This window comes from Podarcis tiliguerta (assembly GCF_965153285.1).
Source record: "Podarcis tiliguerta genome assembly, chromosome: 1".
Lineage (NCBI taxonomy): Eukaryota > Metazoa > Chordata > Lepidosauria > Squamata > Lacertidae > Podarcis > Podarcis tiliguerta.
The window spans coordinates 66491020-66507176 of NC_139534.1; the positions used below are offsets into that span (position 1 = coordinate 66491020).

Sequence of the window (16157 nt, forward strand, 5' to 3'; positions counted from 1 at the left end):
AGGCTGAATGCAGTGGTGACATATAATTCTCTGATCTTTACACAAACCAGTTGTATGGCCACATTGTACAGTTCTGGCTCTCCAAAAATGATATTGGGAGAGCAGGAAAGTTCCAAAAAGTGCATTCAAATTTGAAAAATGGGCTAGAGTAATCCTTAGGGGGAAATGTTGTATTTGGGACTTTACAGTTTAGAAGAAAGGTAAGAGGTGTTTAAATGATGCTTTATTTGGAGAAAGAAGAAAGCTCTTTTCTCCCACATAATACTAGAGTCTGGAGCCATCCAATTAAGCTGAATGTTGTAAAATGCAAGCCAGACAAAATCCAGTTCTTCCTGCAGTGCATAGTTAAAATTCACTACCACAAGATGTAGTGATAGCTACCTGTCTGGATGGCTTTCAAATAAAATAGACAAATTTAAGGCAGTTAATGGTATCAGTGGCTAATATCATTATGTAAGTTTAACCACAACATTTCCAAAGTTTGTAAATTAGTCCAATCCTATGCATGTTTTTATTGATGGGTCTTGAATCTGAGCCTGTTTTCTTCTGAGTTTAAGACAAAGTAAAAGCATATTCTTGCTTCCATCAGTGCAGTCCTATTCCTGTTTACCTAGCAGAAAGACCCATTGAGTTCAAGAAGGCTTAAGGTAAGAATGTATAGGATTGCCCCCTAACTCCCTTTTCCCTTGAATAAAGGTTGCAATCCTATACATATCTAGATATAAGCATCACTGAGCCCAGTGGGCCTTCTGCTGCAAGGCTACAGCCTAGATTAATTGATTTCATTGGGACTTCTTTCCAAGTTAAACCACAGAGGATTGGTCTTTATAGTTCTGATCACCTGATGCTGACAAGCCTGTTCAGGTCTAATGCATATTGTGATAAATCACAGAAGGACTCCAAGGCAGAGGGGAAGAGAGATCTTGGCAGCAATAACATTTTAAAAGTAAAAAAGGACTTTAATGTTATTTGACTTTTAAATGGTTGCTAAAGAACAACATGAAAAGAACATTATTTACATTTTGATCTTTGTAAAGGTCAAATGTTCTATTACAGAGTTACCAAATGAAAAGAGCTGAGGAAACAAATTTAAGAATGAAAGCAACTCTTTGTTTCACAGCAGCTAGACCATCTGCTGGGCTTCCTTAGATGGCTTTTGGTACAGAGGATGCAGTTTGGGTGGTTGCTGCTTGACAACTAAAGAGAAAAATGGATGAGTAAACACAACTGGCAAACAAGATATGAAAGACAGAAAAGATTATTTGCTGAACAAGGCTGCCAACTCTGAGAGTGCATATACAAAGGCATAATGAAAATAATAGATTAAATAAATAGCAATTGAAGCAGTAGTTCCCATCTAATCATGTAGTAGGGAATTACAAGGGTAAAAAGACACAAGCCTCACATATACTGTAGCAAAAGGGACTCCAGACAAATTTGTATTAATGATAAGTTTCCATATCAGAACTATTATTTTGTGTTGGCAGTCAAAATATATTATAAATCGCCTTATGATCCTCGGCTAAAGGGAAGTATGGGAATTTAATAAATAAACAAAACAAATATAGCAATGAGCTAATAATATCCTTGATCACAACAGCCAAAAATGTAGCAAAACCTCCTTATACATAAGACAAAAATGTAACAAAAATGCTTAGGGACATAGCTTGTGACAACTAGGATCTGTTACTATTCTGTGAAGATGAGCAAGAATAATTTCAAAAGTCTTTAAAGACTCTTTAAGTAGGGTGGCCAGGTACCTTCTGTATCTTTAACACTTGTGCAGAAGAGAGGGTTTCAGCAAGTGTAACTTGCATAACAAGGTACCTTTACTGAAATCCCCTCTTCTACTCAGACTACTTAAAAGGGCAGGAATCCTGTCCTCTTTCAACAGGCCTCCTACCCTGAAGTGATGAAATAGTACCTTTCAAACGTGAGAGCACAGAAAAAAGAATTATGTGCCCATTCTTCCTCATACCCCCAAAAGAGTGAATATGTGCTACAAAAAAAGGAAGGATATAACAGATGCATGTATCTTTCTTTACAAGAAGACCTTGAGAAGGGTCCGCACACAGGAGGTGGGGATGAGGGATGTGCACAGTTGCCCCAGGGCCCATGTTTTCTCTCATTAGATATGATTAGATATTAAAGCATGATGTCTTGTATGTGACTTTGACGTAATTTCGGTGCCAGGCAAAGGCCTTGATATTTTCCCTGGGCTGCTTAATCTTCTGTAAATTGCTTTGACTTGAACTTGTTGCCCCATCTCATTTGTTTTGGCCCCACCCATCAACGGAGTGCATTTGCCCTCCTGCAAGGTTGGCCTAATGCAGGTACCCCCAAACTCTGCCCTCCAGATGTTTTGGGACTACAATTCCCACCATCCCTGACCACTGGTCCTGTTAGCTAGGGATGATGGGAGTTGTAGTCCCAAAACATCTGCCGGGCCAAGTTTGGGGGTGCCTGGCCTAATGCCTTCCTCTGGACTCTCTGTGCTGCCAAGAGTGCCACCTGATTGCCTCTGTAATTCCACCGCTTTTTATGTACCGCTTTACCAACTTGGTGCCCTCCATACATTTTGGATTACAATTCCCACCAACTCGCCTAGTTCTGCCAATCTAGGTTGCAGTCACACACTAATTTACCTGGGACTAAATCTCATTAAGGGACGTGGGTGGTGATGTGGGTTAAACCACAGAGCCTAGGACTTGCCGATCAAAAGGTTGGTGGTTCGAATCCCCGCGACAGGGTGAGTTCCTGTTGCTCGGTCCCTGCTCCTGCCAACCTAGCAGTTTGAAAGCACGTCAAAGTGCATGTAGATAAATAGGTATCGCTCCGGTGGGAAGGTAAACGGCATTTCCGTGCGCTTCTCTGGTTCGCCAGAAGCGGCTCAGTCATGCTGGCCACGTAACCCTTGACCAATAAAGCAATGCTCCCTTGACCAATAAAGCAAGATGAGCGCCACAACCCCAGAGTCTGTCACGACTGGACCTTACGGTCCCTTTACCTTTACTAAATCTCATTAAATTCAACGGGACTTACTTTTGAGGAGACTCATATAGTATTGCATTGTTAGTATTTTAAAAGGGGGAAACAGCAGCAGCTAAAGGATGGGGCAGGTCGCTTTTTTTATTATTCTTTCATTAAATGTGTATACCGCCCTTCACCCGAAGATCTCAGGGCGTCTCACGGCGCGAAGCGGCGAGTATCCAGTGCGCACGCGCCGACCTTTCGCTGTTCCAGAGGGAGGAGCCATCCTGGCGAGGCGCCTTTTGATCGGGGGTTTGGCGATCGGCTGCGATTCCTCGCCAGAGACGGAAGGAAGTCCCGAAGCCCGCACTCGACGCTCGCCGAGCTATCGATCTCCTTTTCCCCCAAAGCCACCCTCGCTGGTGCAGCCGCTCGTGGTGGTGTTCGGGAAGCAGCCGACATGGTGAGACGGGTGGGGATCGGGGGCCGGCGGGAGGGAGGGAGGGAGAGCCAGGAGGAGCCCGGGGAGAGATCGCGGGGAGGCTGGGTCTCCCTCGTCCGAGTAGGTGGGTGAGTCAGCACATCGGAGTGGTGGTGGTGATTGTGTTTGGGCCCAGGTTGTGCCTCTTCTCCTGCCGCCTTCAGGTGCCTGAAGCCTCCCAGCGCTGCCTCCGCATCTCTTTGGCTGATCCCTCCGCCTTCTCCCTAAATCAAACTTTCCTGCAATCCCCAGTCTTCTTTTTCGCGCCTCCCCTCCGAGCCCCTTCCGCAAGGACGGGGCAGCAGCAGCATTAATCCCTCCCGCACCGTTTGTTCAGATTTTTTTTCCATAAAAGAAGAAGATAATCCACCTTCCTCTAAGATGCAGGGAGTATTATGGCTGCCCCAACACCTCAACCCGATAATAATCTCAAATTCCCCCCTCCTTAACCGAAAGCGAAACTCCTTTCTCATCCCTTCGAAATCGCAGGCTTGTCAGGCAAGATAAAATGTCTGACAAGAAACTGGTTGCCGTCCAGTTTTTCTGTATAACCTCCAGAGGAAGCATATGTCCAGTTTGCACAAAGAGCGAATCATTCACCATTGCTCAGTGATGCAGCATTTTATTCTGCTTCATGACTCCATTGTTCTTCTCTGTATGACTTCTGGATAGCGGGGGAGGACTTTTCTCATGGTTAAAGTTGAACAGGTATGTGGCTGTATCAAATATAGCCCCGGTGGTGCCAGTCTCGTTTTACTTCTTCCGGGTATTCTATGAGCAAGAGACATGTACTTCAGCATGACTTCTTGAATTAAATATAGGCCTTCATGTAGCCCTCACACGCACCTTCATGTAATCAAATTTTAATTTGCAGATTTATTGTTTAGAACACATCTTAGAATTTTCTTGATCCCCACTAAAATAGCAGAAAAGTGTTCTGTTAAAATTTCATTCAAGTAGGAGTTTTGAATTTGGTTTAAAATGCCAAAGTACTTCAATGTCTTGTAGACCCTGATTGCAGCCCTTGAAAGAGAAGTGAAACCATTTGATTCAACATGGCTAGTGTGGGGCAGTTAATGCTGTAGAAAGCTGTTATTCTGCAGTTGTCTAGTAGTGTGTTGATTCATGCTTTGATCAGCCAAAAAAGGCATGATGTTGCTCTTACTGTAATCAAAAGCAAAACTTACCTTGATTTTAAGGAAGCAGGATTGTAGTGTTAGACTTCGGACTTGTTTCTGTGCAGCATGTTCAGTATTAGGTTGCTAATCACGAATCATTTCTTTAAATCTCCTCTCCTTAAAAATGTTCTTTCTTCCCCCTAATCCATGATAACATGATTAGGCCATGTGCCTATGCTACTTACTGCACTGTTTGCAATAACTTTGAGTAATTCTAATCTCTTTCTTTCCCATACCTTACCTTATTTCTCCCTTCCTCCCTATGCCTAGCTTTGCATTCTGAGCTTCTTAGCAAACCTAAATAATTGTGAAGTGCCACATTTAAACGAACAAACCTTCTTCAGTCTTATCTTGAAAGTAAAATTTGTCCCTGCCTGTATATTTTTGTGGCTACTAGCTGTACCCTCACTGCCATAGGTAATATGTCTTTGAAGAGTTTCTGGGCATCACAAGTGGGCAGAGTGCTTTTGCACTCAGGTGTTGCTTGTGTACTTCCCGTAGGCATCAGGTTGGCCACCGTGAGAACAGGATGCTAGAGTAGATAGGCCTTTGGCCTGAACCAACAGGGCTGTTTTTATGTCTTACTTTAAAATGATTTAAAGCATAATGTTGTACCTTTGTAGCTGATAATGCTACTCATGTTAATAGATTCTATTTTGTGCACTTTAGTTTCGCAACCAGTACGACAATGATGTCACCGTTTGGAGCCCTCAGGTATTATTATTATAATTATTTATTTTATTTATTATTTTTCTCAACTCATTGCAGTGATTTGTACCCAACTTTAATAGCCAAAGGAATATGCTAGTAAACAGTTTTCCATATGAGTTTGATTGATTGCCTAGACATTGTGGAAAGTGCAATCTTTTTTTTTAAAGGGAAAGTTGTAGGAACTAGTGTGTACACAGTTATACCAATTCCTGTTTTGTGTGCATGCATGTGCTGTTTGTGAATGAACAACAGAGATCTTTGCCAAATGGATGGTAATTCTTCAGGTATTTTATATTTAACTTGGTGTGAAAAGTATTTAGGGTTGCTTGGTCAGAACGTAATTGTATCAGTGTGCCAAACACTGTCTTGTGAAGCCATTAACTCCACTTGAACATAAAAAGGCATTTGTTATATTCCATTGGTTGGTAAACTATGGAATTATAAAAGGCATATATATATATTTGGAATGAAATATATCTGGCAGCCCAAAGTAAAAAGACTTCCTGGGAAGGTTGTGGTGCTGGGAGAGAATGCACATACAAGCCAAATTGCAGCACTTAACTATGTTAGTTCAGAAGTTCCTTGTTACTGTAACTTGGTGTGTATTTTTTCTCTCTCTATCTCTTTCACCTTCCTTGTTGCAATGGTGCCAGAAGGTTGCTTATTGCAGTATGCAATGTGATCAATGTACTTCTGGAGTCAGCACTTTTTAAAAGAGGTACATTTTAATCTGTGTTTTCTTCTTTAGGGGCGAATTCACCAAATTGAATATGCAATGGAGGCTGTGAAGCAAGGCTCTGCAACTGTTGGACTAAAATCAAAGAACCATGCTGTTCTTGTTGCTTTAAAGGTAAACATTAGGGTAAAGCTTGGAGTTAATCCCCCCCCCCCTTAAAATGAGAAGAGGATGCATGCAATTCTTTCCTACTATAATAATATGTCAGTGGTAAGGGGGACTATTGTATTGGGCAAGAATCTCTGGAAGTGTGGGTTTGAAACCCACCGCTGTCAAGCATCCTTGTAGCTGGTAGAACTCTGTTGGTAGAGCAAGAAACTTAATTTTATGGTCGTGGGTTTGAGCACCACATTGGGGAAAAGATTCCTGCATTGATTGCAGAGGGTTGGACTAGATGACTCTTGTGGTCCTGTCCAACTCTACAATGCTATGATTCTATAATATATCTGAACCCATCTATTATACAGTTGTAAGCCTAATTACCATGAACTAAATTACTGCATTCTAAATGCTCTGGAAATAATAGAACATAATGGTGCTTTTTCCTTTGCTAAATACACTACCCACCATTAATCATTGCTGAGCTGCTGCCAGATAGACAGTACAAGCAGCGATGGTTTTAGGCATGTCTGATATGCGCACGACTGTGCCAAACCTGGAAGTGACTCGAAAATGTCACAAAAGTGGGGCGGGGGCAGAATGGTGTGTTTGCAGAATTTTTCAGTCATGCTTCAAATATACATGATTTCACTTAAATGTGCTGTGCCTCACAATGTAACCCCTACATAAATGGGGAATTGCCTAGACTGAGCTACCTAGAAGAGTGGTTCCCAGTTAGTGAAGTACTGCAGACCCTGTTTTTCAAAAGCCAAGCCATGGACCCACTACTTTTGAAAATTTTGATATGCCTATGGTAATTTTTGTTATGTAAATGGTGCAACAGACTCCCTGGGTGGGTTATGCAGACCTGGGGTCCGTGGACCACCAATTGGGAACCACTGATCTAGACCAATCATCTGGCAGTGTACCGCATCTTCATGTGTTGGATAAATCTAAAAATACAGTAACTGAAAGACTCTCCATTCAGTTGTTGCTGTAACCATACTTGTCATTGTCAAAATGTTTGTTTGACTCACAACTATTTTTTCTGTGTTTAGAGGGCACAGTCTGAGCTGGCAGCTCATCAGAAAAAAATCTTATATGTTGACAACCATATCGGTATTTCAATTGCTGGGCTTACTGCTGATGCAAGACTTCTATGGTAATTTTGCAAATTGGTTTATTTCATATATAGGGCACAGAGATAAAATTACACATATTTTAGTGCATTTCAAATATTTATATGCCTCCTTTTAAGAGTACATAAAGTTGCATGTAAACCCCAGTGGTACCATTGACTGGAATTAAAGCAAATTTATAAACACATTGTCTGGGATTCAGCTAAGAGGTAGCCAGTATTGTGAGGGTGCAGGGGAAGGGGCTGAGATGGACAGGACACTGACTTGCCAGGCAATGTTGTGCATGTCTACTCAGAAGTAAGTGCCATTGAGTTCAGTGGTGTTTGTTCCCAAGTAAGTGAATATAGCATTGCAGCCTGAATAAACACTATTTCTTATTATTCATTGCTTTTCACATGCAGAAGAATGTCCCAAAGTGATTTGCAGCATAACTAACATTAAAACCTTGTGTAAAACACAATGGCCAAACACACTCTGTCCAGTAACTTCTTGGCAGAGGTGGGATTTGAGCACTGCTTGCTGCTGTGATCCCCAAGCAATACAATTGTAGCTGACAGCATGCCTAAGCTGATGCCCTCTAGATGGGGTTACTGCAGGGCACTCCAGTAATCATAACAACGATCAAATCTACACCTAGAATGAAACCTGTGCATAACAAGCCACCTGCTGGTGTATTTTTGTTTCTCTCTTTGAATCCTGCAGCAATTTCATGCGCCAGGAGTGTCTGGATTCTAGATTTGTATTTGACAGACCTCTTCCAGTGTCTCGATTAGTATCTCTGATTGGAAGCAGTATCCTTTTTTTGTGATTGTTATCGTGAGACGCTCATAGTTGTCAAGCTTATGCTCTGCTCTTGACCAATGTTCTTACTACTTAAATAAGTGTAAGACTTGTGTAAGAACTAAACTAGTGCAGGTCATTGGAGACCTTTTGCTTTAATATTAAAGGTGCTGGATCCACTGATCCCTGGAAAATTTCAGCCAAATGATAAAGTTGAAGAGTTGTATTCAACAGTGTTACTCATCTGATGGTAAGGCTTCTATCACCAAAACTGGGAGGGAAGTAATTTTCTGCAGCTCCAGCCCACCCATAACCCCCAAATTCTGCTCTAGAAGATTGGGAGGTCCTCCAGAGCAGATGAGGGAGGGAGAATATATCTGAAAATTGATTATCTTCTGCTATCAGAGGTCTTAATATCCACTGAGTGACACCCTTGAGTATAACTCGGAATGTTTGAATGGTCCTGCACGTTCATGTTACTTGAGCAGTAAGTGATAACTTGTGTGTAGTTGCCACAATAAATCAAGTGCATATATGTTGAATATTTGTGTTGAGTATTCACAGGCATTTGGTTTAGTGGGGGGTTTCTCTGCTCAGCTCTTTTGTGGGCTGTGTTTAATTGAAATGTGTGTTGCTGATGGTTTTAATATCTTTCATTTAAAATGCTATCTGCTTTTAGCATTACTAGTACTTCTATTCTCTCTATTTGTAAGCCTTAAGGCCTCCTTGAGGGTGGAAAAGGGGATAGAAAAGTTTTTATAACTGAAACATACATGCCGTTTGAGACACATTCCTCAGCTTGTCCAAGAAACGCAGATACCAACACAACGGTATGGCAGAAGGCCATATGGTGTCGGACTTCTCATTGCAGGCTATGATGTAAGGCTGCTTTTCATACTTGTCTATCACATATTCCTTGGATGATACATTATTCTAAAGTATAATGAGAGTTTTCTATGCTAGAAGAAGCATGATACTATATTGACAACATGGCAGTAAACAGTTCTGTCCAAGGGCTGTCCTCCTGTGAGCACAAGACCTTTTGATCTAGTGGAGGTGTCCACTAATGGGAAGTGATTTTTGCTGATTGCCACACTCCCCCCCCCCCCCATTCTATACTGTCACAAGCCATAACCTCCAGAATAGGTTTTGGGGGGATGGAGGAGGGGGAATCGGCAAAACCCACTTCTCCATCTCACCGCTTGTGGAATGCTCTCCCCAGGGAGATTTGCCTGGTGCCTTCATTATACACCTTTAGGCACCAGGTGAAAACATTTCTCTTTAACCAGGTCTTTGGCCGGTTGGCATTCAATGCCCTTTTAATTGTGTTGGGGAAAGGAGGATTATTGGTTTGCTTTTGTTCTTGTTTTTATTCTGCTGTTTATACAGTTGTACCTTGGATCCCGAACGCCTTGGTGCTCAGACGTTTCGGCTCCTGAACGCCACAAACCCGGACGTGAGTGTTCCGGTTTGCGAACGTTCTTTGGAACCTGAACGTCTGACGGGGCTTCCGAATGCTTTGGTTTGCCAACGTTTTGGAAGTCAAACAGACTTCCGGAACAGATTCCGTTGGACTTCCAAGGTATAACTGTATTGTAATTTTATGTTGTGAACCACCCTGTAATCTACAAGTATAGTGTGGTATACAAATTTATTTAAGAATAAGAATAAGAAGACTCCACTGCTGCAGTAACAATACAAGGAGAATCAGTTGTATTTCATCCTATATGCAAGGCATGAAACATATGGTATAGTATTAGAACCATATTATTTTAGGCCCTTGGTCAGGAAACCTGAAAATTGAAAATTGTATATGTACCCATATATGTTAATTACAGATTTTATATGTTGCATTCTTTTGAAATAAAATAGAATGGAAATACCTTTATGCTATTTCATGGTAAATAAATAATGTCCCTTTGTTTTACTAGGATATGGGTCCCCATATCTTCCAGACCTGTCCTTCTGCAAATTATTTTGACTGCAAAGCAATGTCCATTGGAGCTAGGTCCCAGTCAGCTCGAACTTACTTGGAGCGACACATGACCGAATTTGCTGACTGTAAGTGTTTGGTCTCCTTTATCTGATTTGTAGTACAGTGGTTACATACGCTTTAGGTTACATACGCTTCAGGTTACAGACTCCGCTAACCCAGAAATAGTACCTCAGGTTAAGAACTTTGCTTCAGGATGAGAACAGAAATCGTGCTCCGGTGGCGCGGCAACAGCAGCCGGCCCCATTAACTAAAGTGGTGCTTCAGGTTAAGAACAGTTTCAGGTTAAGAACAGACCTCCAGAACGAATTAAGTACTTAACCCGAGGTACCACTGTACAGTCAAACTTAGGCTCCCAAACGCCTCTGTTACTGTACATTTCAGCTCCTGAACACCAAAAACCTGGAAGTGTTTCAGTTTTTGAACGTTTTTCAGAAGCCGAAGGTCCGACGCGGCTTCTCCTTGAGTGCAGGAAGCTCCTGCAGCCAATCGGAAGCCACGCCTCAGTTGTTGAACATTTTGGAAGCCGAACGGGCTTCTGGAATGCATTTAGTTCGACAACCGAGGTTTGACTTTGTGATGTTTTGCACATATTGCTCTACCCCTTTCTCTCATGTACATGTTGTGTTCCTGGTTTATTGCTGAGCAGACTTTGATTGGTAATCACAGGCATGGTGAGGGAGAGAGTGCTTTGAAACTTCCCCTTCCCTGCAGGAGAAATACAGTGGTATAGCCGGTTGCGAACGGGATCTGTTCCAGAGGTCCGGCCGCATCCCGAGGAATTCACAACCAGAGGACTGCTCCTGCGCATGCACGCAGTTTAGCACTTCTGCACATGCAGTAAAACCTGGAAAAATACTTCCAGGTTGGCCACATTTGCATCCCGAAGGTTACGTATCTAGAGGGATACATAAGTGGAGGTACGACTGTACTGAGCTTCTTGAACTGGTCATAACTGAAAACGTATTTTACAGGTAATCTGAATGAGCTAGTTAAGCATGGACTGCGTGCCTTGAGAGAGACTCTTCCTGCAGAACAGGATCTGACTACTAAGGCAAGTGCTGGAACCTTTTTTTATTTGTGGTCTGTTCTATGATTTTGGAGCGTGAGTAACACTAGCAAAGCACAATACAAAAGTGGGGTAAATCCTATCATTTGTGTAAGTGGAAGCCAAAATTAACAACTGAAGAGTTGTACGTAGGGAAGATTATTCAGGTAAAAAGATACAAAATAACCCTTTTACCAGTGCACCCAGAACTCCTGAACTGTATCATTAGCTTAAGCAACTCGGCTACATTTGAACAGCACTTGCATGCATCACTTTTATACATGTTTGTGCAAACACTGGAAATGTGCTTACCTACTTAAAAATAGCAGATGATAGCCAAGTAAGTCATTTGCCAGTGATTCAAGTGGGTCTGCTCCGAATATGGCTAATATTGGATATTGACCAGCACTAGCAAGGAGACACTTGTATGCATAATAACACTAGTTCTGATTATCTGGATTGCTTAAATAACAGCAGGCCCATGTGAAATTCTGAGGTTTGGGGCCAAAGTAATAAAGGCAATGTTCGAGCTGCTGCAGGAATTCTTGGATGAGCAGGTTTTTCTGGACCTATTCCAGTCAAATACATACGTATGTGATCAAAGGCTTATGTATATTGGGGGATGTCCTGTATGTACCTGCCACTTTTGTATCTACTCCATGGTGGTGTTCCATATTCTGTCATTTTACTGATTTGTTGAGGCCACAAGGGTACAGGACTGCTTCATAGCAATTCATACATTGTGAGATGCTTTGCCAGCTACGGTGCACCTTGCTTCACCTATGCTGGCTTCTCGTCATGATTAAAATCAGGCATTCCCAAACTTGGCTCTACAGCTGTTTTGGGACTACAACTCCCATCATCCCTAGCTACCAGGACCAGTGGTCAGGGATGATGGGAATTGTAGTCCCAAAACAGCTGGAGGGCAGAGTATGGGGATGCCTGATTAAAATGAACAGGAGGTGTTGCTTGGTGTCTATCATGGAGGTGGCTAATCTTTTGCTTTAACAGGCAGGATTTATCTAACCAGCCTCATCAGCAGAAGCCCTACACAAAGACTTCTGCACGGGCACAATGTTGGGAAAGAATGGTCTAAATCCTCCTGACTTCCCTTTGAACAGATGTACATAATCTGTTCTGCAGAAAGACCGTGGCGCCTTTCTTAGTTTTACAATTATCATTTAACAGAATGTTTCCATTGGGATTGTTGGTAAAGACATGGAGTTCACTATTTATGATGATGATGATGTAGCACCATTCCTAGAAGGACTTGAAGAAAGACCCCAGAGAAAGGTACGCAAATTTAATACAACACATTGAATTTACTTACACAGTAACATTTTGTAAAATACCTGATATTAGTGTTCTATAAGCTATGGTTTTGCTATTACTCTTTTTTTTTTATCTCAGAGGTTTTTGGGGCTATCCACCCCACCCCACCTCAATTGTAATGAACCTATCCACATTCTGCAATCTTCCGCTGAGGCATTTCTCTAGTTTCCCTGTCTTTGAAGGTGTAGTGACTGGAGAGAGGACATTTGGGGGTTGTGAAACCCCTTCTGTGGAATGCTGTCCCCAGTGTAGTTCTCTTGAGATCTGCTTTTTGTCCTTTTGGCACTAGAAAAAGGCATTATTTGAAATTAACAAGCCTGGTCCAATATTTAACCTCTGGAGAAATGAGACTCCTATACTTTGCCTATGTTTAACTGTCTTAATTGCCCTAATTATATTTGTAATTGTTAATAGGTAATTATTTTACTGGTCCTGCAGGAGACATCTACTAATGAAAGGCAACAACTTTTGCTGATTTCTCCTCCCCATCTACCACCCCAGCAGCCCTCAAAATCTGTTCTGAACAGATTCTAACTCTCTAGAATACATTTTCTGATGGCTGCAGGAGGGGGAATCAACAAAAACAGTCCCTTCAGATGCCATGGCACTAAAGATAAGCTGGATATCACAAAGTATTTTTAAGGAGGTTGTCCTGTAAATGAGACAATGAGAGGACACTTAATAGGCTCCAGTATGAAATTATTTGGTACAACCCTTATGGATTTTTCAGTCACAGAATCATGTTTATCGAAAAAGTTTTTTATGTTGGACACTCTTATCTATATTGGAACTTCAGAACCATTTTTTAAATAAGAGGAACAAATTACAGTGGTACCCCGCAAGACGAATGCCTCGCAAGACGGAAAACCCGCTAGACGAAAGGGTTTTCTGTTTTTCGATGCGCTTCACAGGACGAATTTCCCTATGGGCTTGCTTCGCAAGACGAAAATGTCTTGTGAGTCTTGAGATTTTTTTTCGCTCCCCACCCCCTTTTTCTAAACCGCTAAACCGCTAAACGCCTTTTAGCAGCTAATCCGCTAATCCCTTAATAGCCGCTAATAGTGCTAATCCGCTAAGCCGCTAATAGGGTTGCTTCGAAAAAACCGCTAGACGAAGAGACTCACAGAACGAATTAATTTCGTCTTGCGAGGCACCACTGTACAGTTAAAGCAGGGATGTATAGTATGACTGCTGTCAGGCTTGGGAACTAAATGGGAAGTATATTAAAGTTGCAAAGATTTGATTAAAAAAGATATATCATGGCCTAATTTGATTTTGATTCTATGCAATTATTTAGTGCAGAATTGTGGAATATTGAAAATCAGAATTGACTTGGCCTCTAAAATTAAATATTGGTGGGGTTTTATATTTGTAAGATTTTGTTCTATAATTTGCTACCAGTGACAAATTAAAACTGACATAATTTTAATTATATTTAATTTTTTTTTTTTACCTTTTCAAGACTGCTCAACCTGCTGAAGAAACTGCAGAAAAGGCTGAAGAACCAATGGAGCACTAATCATTGTGCATGCACTTCGGACACAGGAATGCCAGAGCATGCATTTGTATTCTGTTAACATAACTCTTGAGATAAATGCATATTGTAGTGATACATTCTAGTGAGTTGGTCTACAAAAATGTATTGCCAAAACTCCTAAACTGGCAGCAAAGAATTAATAACTGACCACTGCTCTTGAGATGTCATTTTCTAGAAACTACGGAATATTGTTTTATATGAAAAAGCTTGTTTTCCTGTCATAAAGGCGTTGATTAAATAAACCTGTTTCTTGAAACAACTTGCTCTGGTTTTTATTTTTTAATTCATTAAATCAGGAAAAGCAAAATCATTATCACTGCTTCTTGAGGGAGAAAGTTCCCTAGTTCAACTATGCACTGTGTGAAGAAGTACTTTCTTTTATCTGTCCTGAATTGTCTAACATTCAGTTTCATTGGACGGCCCTGAGTTCTAGTGTTATGAGGCCGGGAAGGACTTATTTCTATCCTCTATCTACATGCCTGAGACCTGTGGGTATAGGTAAAGGGACCCCTGACCATTAGGTCCAGTCGTGGCCGACTCTGGGGTTGCGGCGCTCATCTTGCTTTATTGGCAGAGGGAGCCGGTGTACAGCTTCCAGGTCATGTGGCCACCATGACTAAGCCGCTTATGGCGAACCAGAGCAACACACGGAAACGCCGGTTACCTTCCCGCCGGAGCGGTACCTATTTATCTACTTGCACTTTGACGTGCTTTTGAACTGCTAGGTGGGCAGAGCAGGGACCAAGCAACGGGAGCTCACCCCATCACAGGGATTCGAACCACCGATCAGCAAGTCCTAGGCTCTGTGGTTTAACCCACAGATTCACCTGCGTCCCTTTTTGCGGGTATAGGGCGGTGTATAAAATCAATAAATAATAATAATAATAATGCTATGCATAATCACCTCAATACTGCAACCTTTCCTCAGAGGAGTTGCAACACCCCCTTGATCGTTTTTGTTGCCCTTTTTTGACCTTTGAGATGTGATCAGAACCAGGGGTCAGCAACCTAAGGCCCATGCGCCATAAGCGGCCCATGGGGGTCGTTTAACCAGCCCATGGACCTCCGCCACCCACTCAGGGGTCACGCCACCCATTTGGTTGGCTCCTATGCGCTGCGCTAAACTGGAACGGAACAGAGTGGGGACCGCCTTCTGTGATGCTGGCTTTCCATTGGTTGCAGGAAGCTCCTGCAACCAATGGGAAGCTGCGCAAGCCTTTGCCATGCTGGAAATAGCGTTTGCACATGCATGCGTGTGCGCACTCTGGCCCACTGCGGCATCCTCGGGACCGTGAACTGGCCCTAGCCACAAAAACTTTGCCGACCCCGATACACAGTATACCAAATGCAGTTACACCATAGATTTGCATAATTGCATTATGATATTGGCAGTTTATTGTCAAATCCTTTCCTAATGATCCCTAGCTTGGAATTTGCCTTCTTCACAGCTGCTACACGCTGCGCCATTCATGGAACTATTCGCTTTGACTCCAAGGTCTTAACTGCTTGTCAGTCACCACCAGTTCAGACTCCATGAGCATATATAAGAAATTAATATTGTGTTTGACGCACATCACTTTAAATTTGTTTACACTGAATTTCACTTGTCCATTTACCGCCCAGTCACTCAGTTCAGAGAGGTCTTTTTGGAGCTTTTCACAATCTCTTTAACAGTATCATTGGGAAACTTGACCACCACACTACTCACCCTTAACTCTAGATAATTTATGAACCATTCTATGATTCTACAAAAATAAAAAGCACAGGTTTTGAATAGGATACTAGATGCGTGTCTGTCTGGAAGTAATCCTACTGAATTGAATGTGGCCTATGCTAGCAAGCATTTTAGGATTGCAACCTAAGGCTATTGTCAGGAATTTTTTTCAGTTCAAAGGCAGCACCCCCTCCCTGAGCCAGTATGCCAGTGTTGGATGGGGCAACTGATGTGAATTTTGCCTTTGTACCCTAGCCTAGTTTCCACACCCTCACACAACCTGTCAGGCAAGCAAGAAGCACAGTCAGAGTTCAGGGACCCATTCCAGCTACCACAAACAAGGCTGAGCAAAGACTGATAAGGGGCGTTCCTTGGGGTGAAGGATACACGCAGGGCTGGATTTAGGTGTGAGGAGGCCCTAAGCTACTGAAGGTAATGG

The 16157-nt window shown here is 42.3% G+C and overlaps 2 protein-coding genes across 2 annotated transcripts in view; one reads left to right on the top strand and one right to left on the bottom strand.

Annotated features, from left to right (window-relative positions):
* Positions 1-16157, bottom strand: part of RIC3 (RIC3 acetylcholine receptor chaperone) — a 513554-nt gene that overhangs the window by 139732 nt on the left and 357665 nt on the right. The gene's annotated exons all lie outside the window — the stretch shown is intronic.
* Positions 2953-14263, top strand: PSMA1 (proteasome 20S subunit alpha 1). Its single transcript, XM_083410788.1, has 10 exons — positions 2953-3433; positions 5299-5343; positions 6089-6190; positions 7234-7337; positions 8017-8105; positions 8903-8973; positions 10026-10155; positions 11062-11141; positions 12324-12428; positions 13930-14263. The coding sequence occupies exons 1-10, from the start codon at positions 3431-3433 to the stop codon at positions 13984-13986; spliced, it is 786 nt and encodes a 261-aa protein (XP_083266914.1). The 5' UTR covers positions 2953-3430; the 3' UTR covers positions 13987-14263.

Excerpts from the sequence above, each read along its gene's own strand:
- PSMA1 (XM_083410788.1), top strand. Across the intron at positions 8,974-10,025 it reads TTCTCATTGCAGGCTATGAT|GATATGGGTCCCCATATCTT; the intron begins GTAAGGCTGCTT and ends TTGTTTTACTAG. Across the intron at positions 10,156-11,061 it reads CATGACCGAATTTGCTGACT|GTAATCTGAATGAGCTAGTT; the intron begins GTAAGTGTTTGG and ends CGTATTTTACAG.